Source organism: Primulina tabacum, chromosome 2 (genome assembly GCF_025594145.1).
Source record: "Primulina tabacum isolate GXHZ01 chromosome 2, ASM2559414v2, whole genome shotgun sequence".
In the NCBI taxonomy this organism is placed as follows: Eukaryota; Viridiplantae; Streptophyta; class Magnoliopsida; order Lamiales; family Gesneriaceae; genus Primulina; species Primulina tabacum.
In genome coordinates this window covers 896007-914578 of record NC_134551.1, presented here as the reverse complement: position 1 = coordinate 914578, position 18572 = coordinate 896007, and the positions used below count along the sequence as shown (strand labels likewise).

Sequence of the window (18572 nt, the reverse complement as noted above, 5' to 3'; positions counted from 1 at the left end):
CGCGCATATGCGCGGTGTTGGTGCGCGCATATGCGCGAGCTGTTGAGGAAGCTTGGGCGCCGAGACAGTGTCTCGCGCATATGCGCCGAGACAGTGTCTCGCGCATATGCGCCGATACTGGTCGCGCATATGCGCGAGGCATGCAAATTGAAAAATCGCCACTTGCCCCTTAATCATGCAACGTGTATATATATATATACCAGCCTATGTTCCTTCAGATGGATTAGGGAGAGAGACGAGAGCTTCAGGGGAAAGTTTAGCTTATTTGTACTGCAAATTTTGATCGTGCAAAATCCGTCCGTCCGTCCGAATCGTAATCCGAGTACAGTACTGTGTTCCTATCGAAGACAGCTACAACAGGACGTAAGTGTTATTGAATTCTGATATCGTTTGAAATTATGATATTGGGGGAATTGTGATTTGACTGATATTATGTGTTCTAGATATACTGCTCAGTATATAATTGAAGTCAGATCGAAGAACAGACTGTTTATGTAATTGTTATAATTTTCGGAAATGATATGACTGAGATGGTACAGAATTGAGATTATGATCTGGTATTGTTAATGATTATAAGTTGTACCGATATTGATTATGAATTCTGGTATTATATCTGTGATGTTGAGACTGATGGGCTTATCGAGACTTGCATTGTTATACCGTCGAAACATCAGTAAATTGATATTGATCAGATTCAGTAGTGATTTCGATTATATCGTGATATCGTCGATATGGATTAGATTGTATCTTGATTCGATATTGATCAGATTATGTTTGATTTGAGTATTGATCAGAATAGATTTTGAATTGAGTTGCATATTGAGATTGTGCCTATGCGATATTGTATTTCAGATTGATATGGACAGATTTGACTTCGAGACTTCGACTTCGTCAGACCGCGAAGACAAATGTATAAATTTATGTTGATGTGGGATTGCACAACTCGAGTCCGATTGACTTGAGTTTCCCAAAATCACATACTTTACTTTATTGCATCGATATTTGCAATTGTATGAGGAGGATACCTTTGATTTATTGATTTATGTATTGAGTCATTAAGCGGATACGCCTAATTGTGAATGAGTAATCTTGTGACAGTAGTGCCGGATAGTGATGGAATCGTCACTGACACATTGCACATTGTCACATGATAGGATATTGGTGAAAATGCCAAAGTCTGTGACGGTTAGGTCAAGACACCGGACGTTTGGCTATATCGGAGTGGATAGAATTGAAGTTTCTTCTATTACTGGTGTTCGATATGGAAAGAGCCAAAGTCCGTGAATAAGAACATACCACCACCCCGATCGGGAGTGTAGGTGGGTGTATGTTCTTATTCCGATCGGGATCCCTAGATTAGGACTGAGTCGAGTCTGAGTCTGAGAATCACGGAGAGTGATTCATTGCTTGATATTGAATTATGTACCTGATGATGATATATGTTTAGAATATAATTTATTGTTGATATTGATTCATGTTTCGAATTATGATACATGCTACGAATATTTGATTCATGTTCTGATGTTGATACATGTTATGAATGCCTGTTATATGCTTTTATATTGTTCATATGATTGCATGTATACATGGTTTATACTGGGAATGTAATTCTCACCGGAGTTATCCGGCTGTTGTCTTGTTTGTATGTGTGCATGACAACAGGTGGGACAAGATCAGTGTCAAAAAGAGAACGAAGCTGGACTAGATAGCGTGGAGATCCAGGCTCAGAAGTAAATTAGGAGTTAGCACTGATATGTAGTTGAACCTAGTTGAATTATTGTAGACAATACAGGACTTGTATATTTATATTAAATATGTAATTCAGATTGATTTACATAACGTTTTCGCTTTGTATTTTAAAAAAAATTTTAGACCCTTTTTATTATAATTGATTGATTAATTCTAAGAACGATTAAAAACTTTAATTAACGTCCGGGTCCCCACACATACGTTTGGCACAATAATAAAAAAATAACAAAACTAAATATTTTATAGAATCAAGAAAAAAATATTTTATATAAATCTTGAAAAACAATGTCTTTCAGGAGCTGGATTCAAGATTATAAAATCTCCCCCCGTTTCCCTCGTTAAATAATTTAAGTTAGTCAACTATATTATATTATATTATATTATATTACATCATATATTTCTCAGAAAGTCAGCTCATAGTACGATAATAAGCAATTTAAATACTGTTTATGTTAGATCTAAATAAATAAATAAATAAATGTAAATATTTTTCCCAATTTCTCAAATACATTAAAGCACCTCCTTTCATTGAATCATTTGTAATTCCCAACTCAGCATATGTAAATTGCCCATTTCATTTCATTCTTCGAACTTAATTCTCTTCAATGGAGAGATCACAAAACACACCTGAAACTCAATCTCCTCAACGCCTTTCCAACAATGGCTTCCCAATAATTGCCATCTTAATATTAGCCATAGCAGCCACAGCTTTCCTACTGATCAGCTACTACATTTTCGTGACCAAACGTTACTTCATATGGCAACAAGTCGACCCTTTACGACGTTTTTCCTTCAGGCGAACACCACCGAGTGTGAATCCGTCGGCATCTCATTCGCCTTTGTGGCAGAATCAAGGGCTCGACGAATCGCTAATTCGGGAAATTCCAACTTTCCAGTATAGCAAGAGTGAGTTTGGACAGAGCAGTGCTCTTTGGAGATGTGTGGTGTGTCTGACAGATTTCCAAGAACGTGAATTATTGAGAGTTCTTCCCAAGTGTAATCATGCATTCCATTTGGATTGCATTGATTTATGGCTTCAGAACTGTTCTAACTGCCCTTTATGCAGATCGGCCATTTCAGGCCGTAACCGCTTCCGGCTTGATAAAATATTGGCGCCTAATTCATCACCTCAGGATCCACAGCCAATGGTTGGAAGTGAAGAAGATTTTGCAGTGATTGAACAAAGTGGGGAAGATGGGAATGGTGGTTTAGCTAATAGACAGCAGGAAAGAATCAATTTGAGAAGTTTCTTGGCACAACCTAGAAGCCATTCATCAAGAAAGCTTGTGCAGAATGTTGGGAAATCAAAACCAAGACAATTTCAGCATGTTTCGATCATGGGAGATGAAAATTATCACTTTTCAGTTGAGCCCATCAGAAGATCTTTCTCTATGGATTCCGTGGTGGATCGCCATGTTTACTTGTCAGTTCAACAAGAAATTAAAAGGCAAAACGGGGATCTTAGTCAGGTCAGAAGCAACGAAGAAAGCAGCAGCAGAAGCCAAAGATCGTTCTTTTCGATTCGACATGGAAGAGGATCAAGAAATGCAGTTCTTCCAATCGAGTTTTAGCACGCAAAAGGAAAGTTTCCTCCCTCAACTAAAATTTTGCATCCACCCCTTCGTATAGCAAATGAAATAAAAATGCAGGCATAGGCGAAAGGAATTGTTACACTAATTTTTTTCATGAATGAAAAATATTTTGTTCCAAGTTTGGGTGATTTCTTTATTCTAGACCACCAGGCGTGATCAAGGAGCCAGCGTTATTGCAAATTGAGTCGAATGGAAAAAAAATTGAAGTTCAAGATACTGCGATCTTGGGGAAAAGATCAGATCCTAAGCTTGCAAGACTCTCTTCAAAATATTATTTTAATCGAAATCCCACATGCTCCAAACACTATTTGGCTTATATAATAGTTATACAATACTAAAAAAATATAGAACCATTTCACTTTTGCAGCTACATTGGTGCTATATTAACCAAGTAATTGTCATTTTCCTGAAAAACGTGAAGCAGTTTCAAACAATTAATAAGAATGCATCATCAAACATAGCAAAAAACTTGAAATGAGCAGCAAATGTAGCATCAAATGGGGCTCCCCCTTCCCCCCAAGCCATTCAAGCTGACCTTTTACATGCACACACATGCTTCTTAAAAATTGTTTGATACTGACAACCAGACTTCTATAACCCTTTTGACCAGTGAAGTGAGAACATGATCCATGTGACATTAACTCCACTCTCCAGGCAAAAATAATATTTTTACTTGTTTGGTCATTTTTTATTTATTCACAATATTGGTTGAACTTTGAATGTAAAGTAAAGAACAGCAAGACATGTTTATAAAACATTTAATCCAGAGAGAGAGTTTCCAACATTGAATGTACATAGCTTCATGAGAACAAGACACCAATCAAATTCAAACACTAAATACTTATCAGCAGCATATACTAAACCTCAGGTAGCTTCAAGAATAGCCGAATACTTATCTGATTGTTTTGAGATAAAAACTTAAAAAGGCAACTTCTCCAAACTCCATATAAGTATTATTTATTGTAAAACAGAATTCCGCGGTACAGTGCATTGTATCACCTTTCCACAGCTGGGTTATTGTATTCCAAATCATTTGCAGTTGAAGTTTCATTATTTCGAGGCAAAGGTAATGCCTTCATAAGAGATTCACAGACTGAACCACTAGCTTTGTTCTTTAATTCCTCGAGAACTTGTACAGCTTCATCATATTCATCGCGTGCACTAGGTCCATGTCCCTCCCAGCCTTCAACTACCTTCTCCTGAAAGTTAATCGCTAGTGGATAGCTGCTAAATTGAAAAAAAGAGGTTCAGGCGATCACAATTTTTTTCCCAACACAAATGAGTGAAATTATACAACAGGCACATCTAAATGGAAAAAAAAAAAAATAGAATTCCCAGGATCTAAGATATCAGTCCTCTCATATAGAGCAACACTATATCAATGATTGGAATATGCGGAAAATTGGCTACATATCCCAAACTCAAAAACAATTTCATTCCAAAATACAGGACGAAATCATCTTGCAAGTAATTTACTGGCGTTTTGAATTAAGTTTTAAATACTGCCACTTGATCAAGCCATTGGACTAAAAAAATTAGTAATGATGCATAAAAACTTCATAATGAATTGGAGATTTGAAGTGAAATTAAATCAAATCATAAGTAGATGTAACAATATCTGGATACAATTGAGTAATTACATTTTTTCCATCTATTTTCTCAAATATAATGCGATTTTCACATTTATATCTTAAGTTCTACGTTTAACCACATATAGAACAGAATTCATAAACTAAAAGAGACCTAAGGTTGCCAACATGCCATGCCATTGTGGGCCACCTCTATTGCCTCACATGCAAACATGCAGAGAAATGAAAAATTCTCATTCGCCTTTCTAATATTCACATCTGAGGTGATTATTTGTTCATTCCATTAAGATCTTGTAGCCTATTGCCAGAAAAATGAAGGTGAAACGGCACCATAGGACTAAGCAATCTATTGACTAGAGTGTCAAATGGATTCTGATACCAAGAACTTGACGTAATTTATGTACACAAGTTTAATTTAGCATAATGCTAATATCTCAAAATTAGTCTATTAAAGTTTTTCTGAAGAGAGTAACTCAGAGCACATAAGAAGCGTAATCGAGGACCTCAACACAAAACGGAAAATCATGCCCATATTTAGTTAAGACGAAATATCAAGCGAAAAAAAAATAGAGAATTGAGGAAGCAGTTCTCCGGTAATTTTACCTTCCCATGGCTGCATATGCTTTTGAAATGTTATGGCATGCTTCTATTGAATCTGTGTGATGAGGTCCAAGGGAAACATCCATGATATCTTTTGCATATGCAAAAACCTGAGCAGCTGACTGGGGTCTATCTAATTCCAAATAAGCCGCTCCCAAGTTATTATAAACATAGCCCACTCCGTAATGCTTGGAACCAAAACTCTCCTTTAATCTTTCTGCCGCATCTTCCAAGAATGGGACTGCCTGTTCCACTTTCCCTGTTAACAGAAGCAGCCAACCAATTCTTGCAGATACACTTCCTACTGAATGTTGTTCTTGTGGCAGCTTCTCCAGCATCAATAAAGCTCTCTTTAGCAATGAAATTGCAGTCACAAATTCATTCATGGACTCATACAGCATTGAGATTTCCATAAATGCCTCAGCAACAACTTGAGGAGAACTTCTCTCTTTCTTGTCAAGAATCCCAGAGGAAATTTCCAAGCACCTCTTCGCATCGGCAAACTTGTCTTGATTACAAAGTGCTTTGGCCATGGAAATAAATATCATAGCTCGATCCTCGCTCTCTTTCTCAGTCTGTTGAACAACCCCCTTCAAGGTACTAATAGCCTCTTCATATCTCCCTAAGGCAATCTGCATATTTGCAGCATCAATCTCTGCTCGCAGCAAATCAGAACTACGACCCCATTTCTTCAAGACCCTCTGAGACAACTGATTCTGTTCTAACGCCTTCTCATGCTCCTCTAATCCAGTGTAAATAACTCCCAGAAGTCTCCTATCATGGGCAACCTCCACCGAACTTTGCCCCAACTGTTTCTTATGAATCTCCAAAGCCTTCAAACAGAATGGTAACGCCTCCTTGAAATTCAAAATAGCAACATAAGCCTCTGCAACATCCCTATTAGCCTTACCAAGTTCCCTGCTATCTTCCTCCAAAGTTTTTTCTTTAATTTCCAAAGCCTTCCTAAGATGAATAAGAGCCTCCTCTCTCCTCCCCATAGCGGTCTTCACATTAAATAATTCAAACTGAACAGCATGTAAAATAGGCATAATATGATCCGAAGCGTAAGAACTATCCCCCTCTAACTTACTCAACGCCCTATTCGCCCTATTCAAATAACTCAAACTATCATTAAACCTTTTCAAATTAAAACAAGCAGAACCTAACAATTGTAAAGTCATCGCAAGAGGTAAAGATAGCTTACTACTGCTGCTGCTGTTGTTGCTATCATCATCATCCAAAATTCTCAAAGCCCTTTGAGCAAAAGAAAAAGACTTTTCCGAGTCCTCACCTTCTTGATCAAGTTTAAGCCCTAACTTCAAACAGGCCAATCCCAGTTCTGTCTCATCAAAGCACGCTTCCATATCTTTGAAAGCCTTAAGCATATCATCAAGAGACTCCGCAGACTCAAAGGCCTCCTCAAGCTCGGATTTTTCCTTGATTTTCCTCTGCCTTGAGGACATCTGGGGCCCATTTTGAGACCGTGTGTCAACGGAAGTACTGAAATTCTGAGATGGGATGACCCGACATTCATTCAAATAAAGGTCGAGGGACAGCAAAGATCGAAACCTGGTGCAAGATTTGAGATGGGCTTTTGATGGGTGAGTAAGAGAGTGATAATTTGTGGTGTTTGCAAAGTCTCTCGAAAGAAGAGAGAATGGAGTTGTGCGGTGGCATTTTCGAAGGTGAGAGAAGAGTTCGGATGTAGCTCTTCTCATGGCCATGGATTTGACGGCAAGTCTCAGAAATCTCTGCTCTGTAGTATTCTGTTGTTAAACCCGCTAAAAACCCTCTGCCAAAGAATCAAGATTACAAATACCGAACAATGTCCGTAGTTTTAAATTGTGTTGACGAGATAATTTGATCTGTAATTATCATCAATAATAATATTTTTATATAAAAAATAATAATTTTCATGAATTGAGTTGGATCGAAGATTCGTCTCATATAATTAACTCATTAATCGATCTTATATTAGTTTTTGTGATAAATCAAATGGTGTTTTTTTATTTTGTTTTTAAGATTTTATTTTATCTATTTTTTAATAAATATTTTATCCTTTTTCATTTATTAGAAGTTAGGAGATTTAATATAGCATTTTTAAAATTACATAGAGCTTGTATTAAATTGAGAACCGTGTCCTTTGTTCTTAGCTCTCTCATCTCCTGGACCATCCCTCCAAGATACAGTGACTATTTTGAAAAAAAAATTAATGAATTAAAATTCCTCTTTAATTTCAAATTAGTATTTGAAATCACCATATTGATAATTTTTTGTCCTAATTATGCTTTTATCAGTACTGTACATGAAATCATCCAAAAATTGTAATTCTCGAATTGAAAAATAAAACCATAGTGTAACTCATATCCAAACATTTTTCTTTCTTAAAAAAAAAAATTTATTGTACATCGAAAACATCGAATATGTTATCAAGGAATTATAATATAATGCTGACGAGATTTTTTTTTTTTAAAAAAAACAAACTCATTCATATGTTTTGTTCCATTCAAAATGTGTGTTCAACTTTAAAAAATATAATTTCAAACTTAAAACATACAGATTTGCTAATCTTTCATATAAAGTTTTAAGCCGCTCTGCAATAAATTCAGGCAAGTATTATGCAATGGATTGGGAACACAAACCTTCATTTTGACAGCGAACACGGGGACAAGAAATGGCTTCACCTGAGAATAAATAAAGAAAATATTTATTTTTACAACTTTGGACAGCTGACGGGGCTTGCACCCATTCATTCACCAGAGGCTCGTTCTGAATCAAATTTACTTGCAATGTTATATACAATAAAGAATATCGAGCTGCATCTTCGTCGTTCATCGAGTATAAGGTCTAGACATGGAAGCTCATACATGTTCAATGGTTGAAAAGCAAGAAAATGATCAGACAAGATCTGTGGGATCAGCTGAATTTTCATATATATCATCGAATGGAAGCTTAAATTCTCCAACATCTGAGTCATCCATGTAAAAAGTTCGTGACAATCCCCTCGAATTTCTCAAGTCCAGAGGTAGTTCTTGTTCATGTTCGTGTTCCTCCATGCTTCTGTCTGAGAATTTGTCAAAAGGATCACGGGAAGCTTCATGGAAGAAATTTGGAGGTTCCATAAAACTTGTTTGCGGACCCAGACCTTGGAATTGAGTTCTGGCCCACCACTGACTTTTTGCAGGGTGTTTGGTACTACTTGAGTCGTGATGCTGCAAGACACTTTCTTGGAAGAGAGGACCTGACGTAGAAGCATCTAGATGACTTTGTATTCGATCCTTGAACAAGCTATCCCAATTTTCGTCGTACTTAGCTTCTTTCTGTGCCACGTTTGAAGGAATCCAGAAATCTTTAGGACTCTCCTCAATAACATGACGTGATGTATTGCCCCTCGAGTAATTGTCTCTGTCATGGTTTTGGGACGTATAATACCAGTCTAGGATATATGGAAAATTCTTCTGTTCTCCGTCTATTAGCCACATTGAACCAAACTGATTGCAACCTCCCGTGATGTTCAATGGCGTTTCTCTTGGGAAGAAACTATTAGGGGAACCAAAGCCTCGAAAGTTTGGATATTGTTGCTGCATATCAGATGAGAAGTATGCATTTGTCGTTCCTTGACCTTGCAGCTTTTGATCACGAAACATTTTAAGTGTCGCGAGGAATTGCTTTCCCTCAGCATCAGGTTCCCATGAAGGATAAACAATCTGAAAGCTACAAGTCAAGAGAAACTCAGTTCGACAGTAAAAAGTACAACTCAAACTACAGATTTTTAATGCTGTCACAGTCTATCTCACGCTAGCATATATCAGCGTAGGAAATTATTGGCAACCAGCATAAAAAATTTAATCTTGATAGATAGCAGTGGTTTATTACGGGGGAGGTTCTGCAAATGCTCGTACCTCAAGAATGATTTTTCCATTTTTCCCTGAGAACTCCTCTGCTCGCGAGGTGAATCAAAGGGCGACCCATATTTTCTGTTTCCGTGATTCTTGAAATCAAAGAGACTAAAACTGCCAGGGAAAAATTATAAATTTTAGAAATACATTTGGAGGGAAGGCAGAAAAAGACGTTCATCTCCCATATGACATAAATCAAGACGACGGGTAATGGAACATACGAATGCGATTTTACAATTTTACAAACCTACAAACATGACCGACACCTTCAACATCCACAGTGAAGTCCTTAATGAATTGCAAGATAGCATCCACTCTCTGCATCGACGAAAAGCCAATATTTCAGAAGGCACAGCTTTAAATTAAATGAATGGCCCGAAACTATTATAGTGAAACAATAACCTTTGGGACGACAAATAAAAGTAGGTATGGTGTGAGAAAGATTGAAGCCATCTCCTCTAATAACATCATTCCTGTGTACTGCACCAAAAAAATTTCTCAACATCAGTTTACACGGTCAACAATCATAACAGCCAACCCGAATTTTCAGCACACGGAACAGAACTTAAACAGCCTAATACTCTGACTCGAAAGGACATCTTATTGGACAGATGACAGATCAAACGAATTCTCCAGAATAAGGGGGAAGAAACGAGCACTTTAACATACTTTATTATCCAACACAACTTATCCATGGGCTAAAAAGTGTTGAGGTTGCTTATAGTAAAATAGGACCAGGGTACCTGAAAAAGAGTTTCAAACTCGAGTCTTACAGCCTCGGTGTTCTCTTTCCCACGCCATCTTTTTGGCATATAATGTGTATGTTGAACAACCATGGACATTGACCCCTGTGGATCAAGGACAAGAAGCTCATCTACGATAGCAGCCCGGCTAATAGCTGTTATAGTTCCAAAAACAGCAGCATACCAGAGCAAGTTGCGACCAAATACCTGCAAGATTCAAGTCATATTAAATGCGGTAAATTCAATGATACAAATACGTTTCTATTACATTATTGTTGGGTAAGAGACCAGAGTATTACATGGCCTTCCAGCAGAGATTCTTCCAAGAATGCGATGATAATAAGCACCGCAGCAAATCCACCAGAAACAAACGAGATAAATTTTGCCACAATAGTCAAGATAGGAGATGGAAATTGCTTTAAATAATCAGAAGCATGAACAATAGTGTTATTCATCCGGTGCTTGAACAAATGGTCAACCTGCAAAACAAGTTGTGGATGCCCTAAGTAGCTACCCTTTAGCATCGAAGCAGCAGTTGGCAAATATAAAATAGAAAGATGAATGTTGACTGAGGTAACAATTCCTTCTTCGATTCCAAACAAAAGTCCCACATTAAACTCTCCAAGAATCTCAAAACTATGACTCCCAACTGTTAAGCATATGCCAGATCAACGAAACAAAACAACACCCAACCTAAGCTAAAAGCTGTTTAATAACTCGAAGTCAAGAAAAAGCAAATGGGGGTACCTCATTGAATTCTCTGAGCATCCACTTAGAGAGATTTGACCATCTTCGTGATGATGCTGTACTTGGATGATTATAGAACTGTTCAGCATGCCTCAAGAAGAGATACACAAGCATGAAAATGACGAGGAATGGAGACAGAAGCAGCAGCACAAAGCCAACAATCATAAGCCTTTTCTTTAATGTTCCAGGATCTGAAACAAAATCCCTTCGTACACAGAAGTTTCTGGAAAAGTAGAGCACACATCATACAAATACATAATTCACTTGAGAAGTATAGTGATGTCAACGGACATTATGGTAGATATCTCAGTGGTATGGCACACATTAAAAACCAAAAGAGTAAATTAATTTTCTGGCATAAAAAATGCAGCAGCTTCACAGATTACTTCTGTGATGGGAGTGTACATGACTTACCGGTCGAACATGCTCTGTAATATGCACCAATTCAAGGTCCACTCGAGAGTCTTTGGCAGCACAAGACGATGGCGAACAGCATTTGGGCCAAAATTGGCAGTTGGGCCAGCACCTGGAACCCACCAAGATACAGAGAAGGCAAGGACTCCTTTGTTAAGCATCCCGATCAAGTAATTTTCCTTTCTCATCAATCTCATCAATACATCTTGAATAGAAAGATCTTTGACCACACATAGCTGCTGCAAGCTCTGTACTCGAACAACTTTTTCAAGAATTAATGCCCATGACATAGTCTGTATCTCATTGTCCTTCACGTGTAGACTGCATAAAGATACCAACTATTTTCAACCAACCATGGACTCACTCACATTAAACACCATATCAAATTTAATCATACCTGTTATAAAAAAATCGACGGATCTTAAGAGTCTCCTTTAACTGGGCAAAGAACCTCAAAAAACAGAAAATCCAGTAGACAGAAAATATACCCAAATATCCAAGAATTACAGCCTTAGAAAAAGTAAAAGGAGTTAATGGATGCTTATACAAAGCTTCCACAGACAGATCACAAGGCTTGATTCCAGATTCCACCGCATCCATCCCACATTTTGCATTTCGTAAGCCATTCCAATCAACATATAGCAAAAAAAATCCAGAGAAACATATAGTAAAACCCAGGCTCAGAAGCTCAAATATCCACTTGATGATGATGCACCAAAGTCCTTTGTCACAGTAATAACTATAAATCCTCTCAAAGAACAGATCAAGATCATCAATTGGGTCAATGTTCAAAGTCTCGCCATCTAGAAGCCCAGAAGGGCTTTCACTTCCCGGGCTAGGTGCTTTGTGGTAATCAGATAATTCAATTTCATGAGGTACATCTTCGAGTAACCCATTTGTTAAAGACGACTCTCCACGCCATTTCCACATAAAACAACTACGAACATTAACACCTTTAAGTCCACTGAACATCTCTCACACACTCTGACAGAATGCAAAGACAGCCAGTCCATTCCATATGCTTCAATCAGATCATCGTGCTGAAAAACCAAAACAAAATCGAATAACTACAAATCTGGAACATAGAAAAAACAGTTTAACAAGGAAGTGAAAACCCAGTCATATATAAAGTGTGCCACAAAGGCATGCAGGGCAGAGAAGGAATGATCTTAACTGAATGATGATCAATGACACTTTTGTTCACATCTTAATTTAACACATTGAATTCAGCTACACTAAATAAAACTTGATATGTAAGAAAAATAATGTCAATCTCTTTTGCTTAATTAAAGACTTGACTTTAACTGAAGCTGATATGCTTTTAAAATTTAAGGATATACTTCAAAATTCAAAGGAGTTCAAAAACAGGGGGAAAACTTGAAACTTGTTCCAGTAATTGTGAAACTGCATAAAGTATAAATAAACATGACATAGATATTCCAAGAGAAATAGAAAACCATATATTAGCATATTCTGACTCAACTTCAAACAGAGAAATAGAAAAGTCTAAGAGAAAACATTGTTCCCTTATAAGAATGTAATGAATGCATTTTGATGAATCAGACAACCAAAATGTCTAACTATGAATCCCTAAACATCAGTAAATTATGATTTCGGTAGCTCCCGGAACGAACTTTTTCATTGCATCATGCAACTCCATTCTGCCACATATAGGCTCCAAAGATTCAACAATTGCTTTTCTCTCAATTATCACTAGAATCTAAGCAAGAAAAATTGGCCAAAACATCATTTAAGAAAATTGATAGTTTTAAATAAAACAAAAAAAAGAACTGAAGGCAAAAATGACATGTTACCCATAAAATTGCCAGCAACTTATCTTGCCCGATTTGTAGCAAAATAACAAGATACAACAAAAAGCCCAAACCAATCACTCAAAAGAGAGGAACAAGACCATGATCTGTCAACATTAAAAGCCTACAGGACACATCATTAGCTTGCAATAAATTCAAACTTGTCCGGCTTTCAAATTTATACAGAATAGATTAAACCCAGCGATGCAACAAGCCGCAGATACAAAATAATGGAGCACATAGTTAGTCCCAACTCCTAAGCAGCATAATCGTCATTCATGAGAAACACGGACAAATTACCATTACCATCTCCCCTTTTCTTTTTGTGCGTTAATCTGATTCTGGACAGACAACAATCCGTTAAGCATATCTGAATCCCCTACGAAAACTTTAAACCTAAAACCATCAAGTTCACACACTAAACAAGAAAAATACACAAACAAATAGGAAAACAATCAAAGAAACATAACAGCACAACGATCGAATACAACTCGGATAACAAACAAGATTCTTAAAAACCCAGATAAAAAAATCGCATAAATTCGTGGAAAAACACGAAAAATAAAAGAAAAATTCTTACCCAGCCGTCGGCCCTACGAAGCCAAGAGACCACTGCTCGAGTAAGTAAATATCTATAATTTTTCGCCAACAAAAAGAACGCAGGAACAGTAAAAAAGAATCGTAATTATTCTACGAAAGAAACAAAAATCTTTTTGGGTCTCAAGAATGTCCAAATACAGAAGAAAACCGATTGAAGAATATTGGTTCTGATTGCGTGGAGCAAAGTCTTCTCTTGCTTCCTATAGGTAATTGAGTTCTTATATTCTATCTACTACGTTTCCAAGTAATTTGGGTTTGCATACTTTCGTTAAAATAATTAATATATCTTAAACTTACGGTATTTTTCAAATATTTCTTCTTCAATTTTATCATCAAAGTCAAATAAATCCTAAAATTTTTAAAAACATATATCAAAATCACGAAATTTAAATTTTAAATATATTATATCTATAAATAAAAAAATTGTTTCATTGAATAAGAAACTATAACACAACGATTGAATTAATGTTACTAGAATTATAATTTATTTAATATTAGTTTGACCAATTTTCCAACCCCTCAAGAACCTGAAGATTAAAAGGTTATAATGATCAGTATTTTTGTCAGCATCCCCTCAAAAACATGTAGAAATATTAATCAAGCTAAAAAAATTGTTCGAACTCTGCCAGGAAGAGAGATTTTGTTTGAACAAAAGGCCTTAATTCATCTGCGTGGCCTGGAAGATCTTGTTTCAGATTCTGCGTTCGGATATCCCAAACCTGTTCAAAATCTAACATTAATGCACATTTATTAACAACCAAGAAAGTCAGCACCATTTGCTCTTACTGGGATGATTTCTTGAATTGCAGTTCAAACTTCAATGCAAATAAAATAGAACAAAGTGAAAATGCCGTACAAGTGGCCAGAGTACAACTTTCTGAGTGGTGGCCAATATGACTTAGTACCAACTACCAAGCATTGTAAAAATTAATCATTTCATGTAGTAAGCTGGCTTCATTTCAATTACTATGCTACTTCATTTTCCATCATAACTTGCTACACTAACGTGGCTTTACTCGTCACCTGATTCCAAGTGTAAGAATATCCTAGGAGAAATCAAGAATATAAAATATTCAAATGGGGGTAAAGGCAGAAGCAGAACTAAGAGGCAGGCTGAGTGTTTTACTAATACAAATGCTTCATTGACTACCTAAGCTTTTCAGTGAAGGAGAGAGACATTTAATCAAGGATGGGGAAAGATTAAACAGCTTTACCATAGATAATGACAGAGACAGGAAAAAATACAGACTATTGCAGTCTGTATAATAACCAAGACATAGATAAGCTTTCAAACACCAAGATGCACTCGGTAATTAGATGGCTGCCGTTCAACAACCAAGTTCACTGCGGGTATTGCAGTCTCATAAGCGCAAAGTCAATAGTCTTAATCTTTGTTATTTTCTTTTCTAAAACCCTTATTAATATTTGCACATGATGTGATTTCAGCAGATTACCATGCTCAAAGTTCTCAGCAGGAAGTTTGGAAAGACTATAAGAACCTCATTTCATCATAAAATTATTAAGCTCGAGTATTTCACTTTCAGAAAGTTGACAATACATATGGACTATAAAATCAACAGGCAATAACATTAGTCTTCCAATCCCGAGAAAAAAAAAACAAGCACTTATATCTACCAAAACAAAGATCCATGTACATCCAAGTCCAAGAATTTGAAATAATGATAATAATAAGGAAAAGAAAATAAATATCATCTCTTTTCCCTGGAAATATTGATGATACCTTCTTCATTTCATCTGGAGATGAATATTGTTTTCAGGTATGATCAAAGGCACCAGACCGGAGAACATATTCGGTGCTCAATGCCAAAGAATTAACCCAATGCCCATGGCCCTACATTTCATGAAAGAATTAAAATATTTAACAACAAAACAAAACAAAACAAAACAGATTTGGTATGCTCAAGGATGAGAGTTGTCACAAAAGTACCTTTAATTCACGTATTAGCTTCCCCTGTGAGGTTTCCCACATTTTAATAGTACAATCCTGAGATCTGCAAGTACGAAGGTGTGAATTGCACTGCACTTGCAACAATTTAAACCCTTTCATACAAACTTGTGAGTTTTCCAATTACACACGTATCTCAATACTGTACACCTCAAATTTTCAAGAAAAGTAAATAAAGGCTTCATATCAACTTTGAAAGGCATATTGTCACTGGTGGGGGGGAGGGTACCATTATATATCACTCCATCTCCACCCCATCTTACACAAGTTATGGCAAGTGTGTGTCCGGTAAGACATATAATACATTTCTTTAGTGAAACATCCCATATCCTTGCATCACCATCTTTACTGACGCTAACAAAGCGACGGCATGGTGCATTGAGATGCAAAGGCTCCCATGAAATTCCAGTTATCCATTTCTTGTGACCCTGAGATGTCAATGATGTCGTATATTTTCATACATCATTACCAATGCACGTAAAGACATGTAGAAATGAATATCAATGGCCTAAATTTTTTTTCCCCTGACATCATAATCTTTTCCGTCAACTTAAAGCAAAGAGTATAAGAAGACCTCCGTTAACTTTTTATAAGCTTACAATAAGTGGATTGTCCTGATGGCTCCCCAGTTTGTGGGTTCCAGCATAAGATTTCTTCAGCTTTGCTTCCACTTACAAGATGCTTACCATCTGGTGCCCATGCAATACACAGAACCCAATTCTTTTGTCCTAAAGAAAAGAAGCATCAGATTACAGATATTTCCAGAAGCAATGAAACAAAGCCCCAAACTAAGCAGCGAATACAACAGGGACAGATGGAAATGGATACATGAAACGAGGAATTTGGAAAACAGAGGCAAAGCCAACAGAGTGCGGGGAATAAGATAAATTTAGATGTTACTCTTCCATCAGAAGTACTTGAGCATCAAATCAGAAAGATCATGCACAAATTTATAGTTCAAATGTTGTACAACTTAACTCAACTGAAACACAGATGAGAACCGTTTTTAAAGTTATCTATAAATTTTTTTGTGGAACTATAACAATCCGTAACCACACGTCTAGTAGCGATGAGCAATAAAAAATCCAGATGGTAAATTTTCATTTGTTTAATTACAAACCAAAGTCACCAGACATCTTCGATTTGGTGATTTCAAACAGGCAACAAAATCAGTCACACACGTGAACAGCCATGCAACAAGACATGCAAACAAGCAAACTTCCATTGGAATGATAAAGTAAGTGTTCACAGAAGAAATAGTTTTCAACCATTACATATGAATAGTGGTGTCTGTGTGCTCAGATCCCATAAATGGACAGTGGTATCACCAGATCCACGCCGTCCATCAGGACTGAAGGAAACTGAAAGCACGGCCTCGTTATGACCTGCATTTACAGAACCGACAGGATCATAGAAGTACAGGGACAGAACTTCCAAAATTCAACCATAAAGTATCTGAGCCACTGATAAAAAAGTCTAAACACTAAACCGCTTGAATATCATATGTAATGTACATAAGTTAATAACACTAAAAATAAGGAAAATATCAGTATATATTGATAGCAAAGAGGACACAACTTGAGGTTCGACCATATGACACAACAGAACTTTCCAAAAACAAACATAAGATTTCTACCTTTGATGATGACGTAGTTTGAGATCAATACAGGGAAATAGAATCCACATAAGAATCAGGCTTTGACACCCTGATTGATTTATTAATATTACATTGGTTATTTGTGGGAATGAAACTGGTGTCTTCACGTGTTGACGAAGATTTCTAAAATAGAAAGTTCTCGAAATTGGAAAATTTGATTACTAATTTGACATAGCTTTTATTACTTGTTATCACATTGTTTTATGTTGTTAGAGTAGGCCATATGCAGCTATGCTGATGCATGTTGAACATGTATAAACCTAGCAGTTGGGGATTTTGTTCCTTCAATCAAATTTGGATTCATCAAATCTATATGAAAAGAGATTTAGCGCTTGTTCTGAGTTTTTGAACAATTTGAGTCCATACATAGCCAAAAATTTGACTATACATATCATTAAATTTTGTCGTTCTAAATTGCACAAAAACTTCAAGACGAAGAGGAATCTTCGTAAAGTAAAATGGACCAAAATTATAGACAGCTGAATGGCAAGAACATGACTCATGTAAGAATCATCGTCACCAATTCACCATTCATATATGTTTTTACGAATATCTTTTTCGCGATTCAACTTCAACAAGTTGAATTTGATAGAAAACTCAATAGGCATGAGATATATAATAAGAATGTGACAGATAATACTCTGAAGAATATCAAAAAAATCGACAAAGTCAGACTTGATAATGAAGCAAGGGATCACCACGCCTAGAGGTCGTTGGTTCTTCCTTGCTGATTGTTGCCCGCTAACCATTGAATGTTTTTCTTTTAAGTCAATTTATATTTAGTGGTTATTGACCTGCTACTGGACAATAAAGGGTAGAAAGCCAAGTTGCAGAGAGAGGCAGCAAAGGAAAGAGCATTCACAAATCACATGTTCAAAGCTCCTGATGTTCTCCAGCAAGATCCCTCGCTCACATTACCAAAGATCAAGGTCCAAGTTTCTCGACCGCAAACCGAGGACAACGATATACTTGTTTTTAGGGACAAATTCTTCAATTCTTATTCCAACTGTTACATTGAGGCCAAATAGCAACATTTGTAACATAAAAAGGCAAAATTTAATAGTTGGCCAAATTATATATTTGACACAATTATATAAACCACAGTTTAAAGTAGACACCAATGATTGCGTCCACTACTCAATCACTATGATGTGTATTCACAATGCTAGTGAAAAGTTAGGCTGAGAGATCTACATACGATCATT

The 18572-nt window shown here is 36.6% G+C and overlaps 3 protein-coding genes, 1 long non-coding RNA gene and 1 pseudogene across 7 annotated transcripts; 2 read left to right on the top strand and 3 right to left on the bottom strand.

Moving 5' to 3' along the window:
• Window positions 1–2273: 2273 nt before the first annotated feature.
• LOC142522644 (RING-H2 finger protein ATL1-like) lies at window positions 2274–3459 on the top strand. Its single transcript, XM_075626168.1, has one exon. It carries the CDS (start codon window positions 2355–2357, stop codon window positions 3318–3320), a length of 966 nt encoding a protein of 321 aa, XP_075482283.1. The 5' UTR covers window positions 2274–2354; the 3' UTR covers window positions 3321–3459.
• A 535-nt stretch (window positions 3460–3994) lies between these two features.
• Window positions 3995–7341, bottom strand: LOC142522636 (protein KINESIN LIGHT CHAIN-RELATED 2). Its single transcript, XM_075626157.1, has 2 exons — window positions 5534–7341; window positions 3995–4565 (listed from the first exon to the last, which is right to left on the bottom strand). Exons 1-2 carry the CDS (start codon window positions 7252–7254, stop codon window positions 4337–4339), a joined length of 1950 nt encoding a protein of 649 aa, XP_075482272.1. The 5' UTR covers window positions 7255–7341; the 3' UTR covers window positions 3995–4336.
• Window positions 7342–8196: 855 nt separating this feature from the next.
• On the bottom strand, window positions 8197–13967 carry LOC142522624 (autophagy-related protein 9-like). 3 transcript variants are annotated; one of them, XM_075626127.1, is made up of 10 exons: window positions 13725–13967; window positions 11731–12373; window positions 11334–11654; window positions 10920–11142; window positions 10472–10651; window positions 10173–10379; window positions 9832–9909; window positions 9677–9747; window positions 9433–9543; window positions 8197–9244 (listed from the first exon to the last, which is right to left on the bottom strand). In XM_075626127.1, exons 2-10 carry the CDS (start codon window positions 12303–12305, stop codon window positions 8428–8430), a joined length of 2583 nt encoding a protein of 860 aa, XP_075482242.1. In that variant the 5' UTR covers window positions 12306–12373; window positions 13725–13967; the 3' UTR covers window positions 8197–8427. The 3 variants fall into 3 exon arrangements, with proteins under 3 accessions (XP_075482242.1, XP_075482251.1, XP_075482258.1); XM_075626136.1 differs by lacking the exon at window positions 13725–13967 and adding an exon at window positions 13445–13657; XM_075626143.1 differs by lacking the exon at window positions 13725–13967 and adding an exon at window positions 13148–13371.
• A 1488-nt stretch (window positions 13968–15455) lies between these two features.
• On the bottom strand, window positions 15456–17413 carry LOC142537215 (uncharacterized). Of its 2 annotated transcripts, XR_012818499.1 has the most exons (4): window positions 17347–17413; window positions 16979–17095; window positions 15693–16438; window positions 15456–15596 (listed from the first exon to the last, which is right to left on the bottom strand). It is a non-coding gene; the product is annotated as an uncharacterized LOC142537215 (long non-coding RNA). The 2 variants fall into 2 exon arrangements; XR_012818498.1 differs by lacking the exon at window positions 17347–17413 and having other exon boundaries at window positions 16979–17194.
• Window positions 17414–17455: 42 nt separating this feature from the next.
• Window positions 17456–18395, top strand: LOC142537133 (putative ribosome biogenesis protein RLP24; annotated as a pseudogene).
• The last annotated feature ends 177 nt before the right edge of the window (window positions 18396–18572 follow it).

Coding starts and splice junctions, on each gene's coding strand:
- LOC142522624 (XM_075626127.1), bottom strand. CDS start 12,305: ATGTTCAGTGGACTTAAAGGTGTTAATGTTCGTAGTTGTTTTATGTGG. Junction 10,380..10,471: donor AATCTCTGCTGGAAGGCCAT/GTAATACTCTGG, acceptor TGAATCTTGCAG/GTATTTGGTCGCAACTTGCT. Junction 9,245..9,432: donor ATGGAAAAATCATTCTTGAG/GTACGAGCATTT, acceptor CTTGACTTGTAG/CTTTCAGATTGTTTATCCTT.
- LOC142522636 (XM_075626157.1), bottom strand. CDS start 7,254: ATGGCCATGAGAAGAGCTACATCCGAACTCTTCTCTCACCTTCGAAAA. Junction 4,566..5,533: donor GCATATGCAGCCATGGGAAG/GTAAAATTACCG, acceptor TCAATTTAGCAG/CTATCCACTAGCGATTAACT.
- LOC142522644 (XM_075626168.1), top strand. CDS start 2,355: ATGGAGAGATCACAAAACACACCTGAAACTCAATCTCCTCAACGCCTT.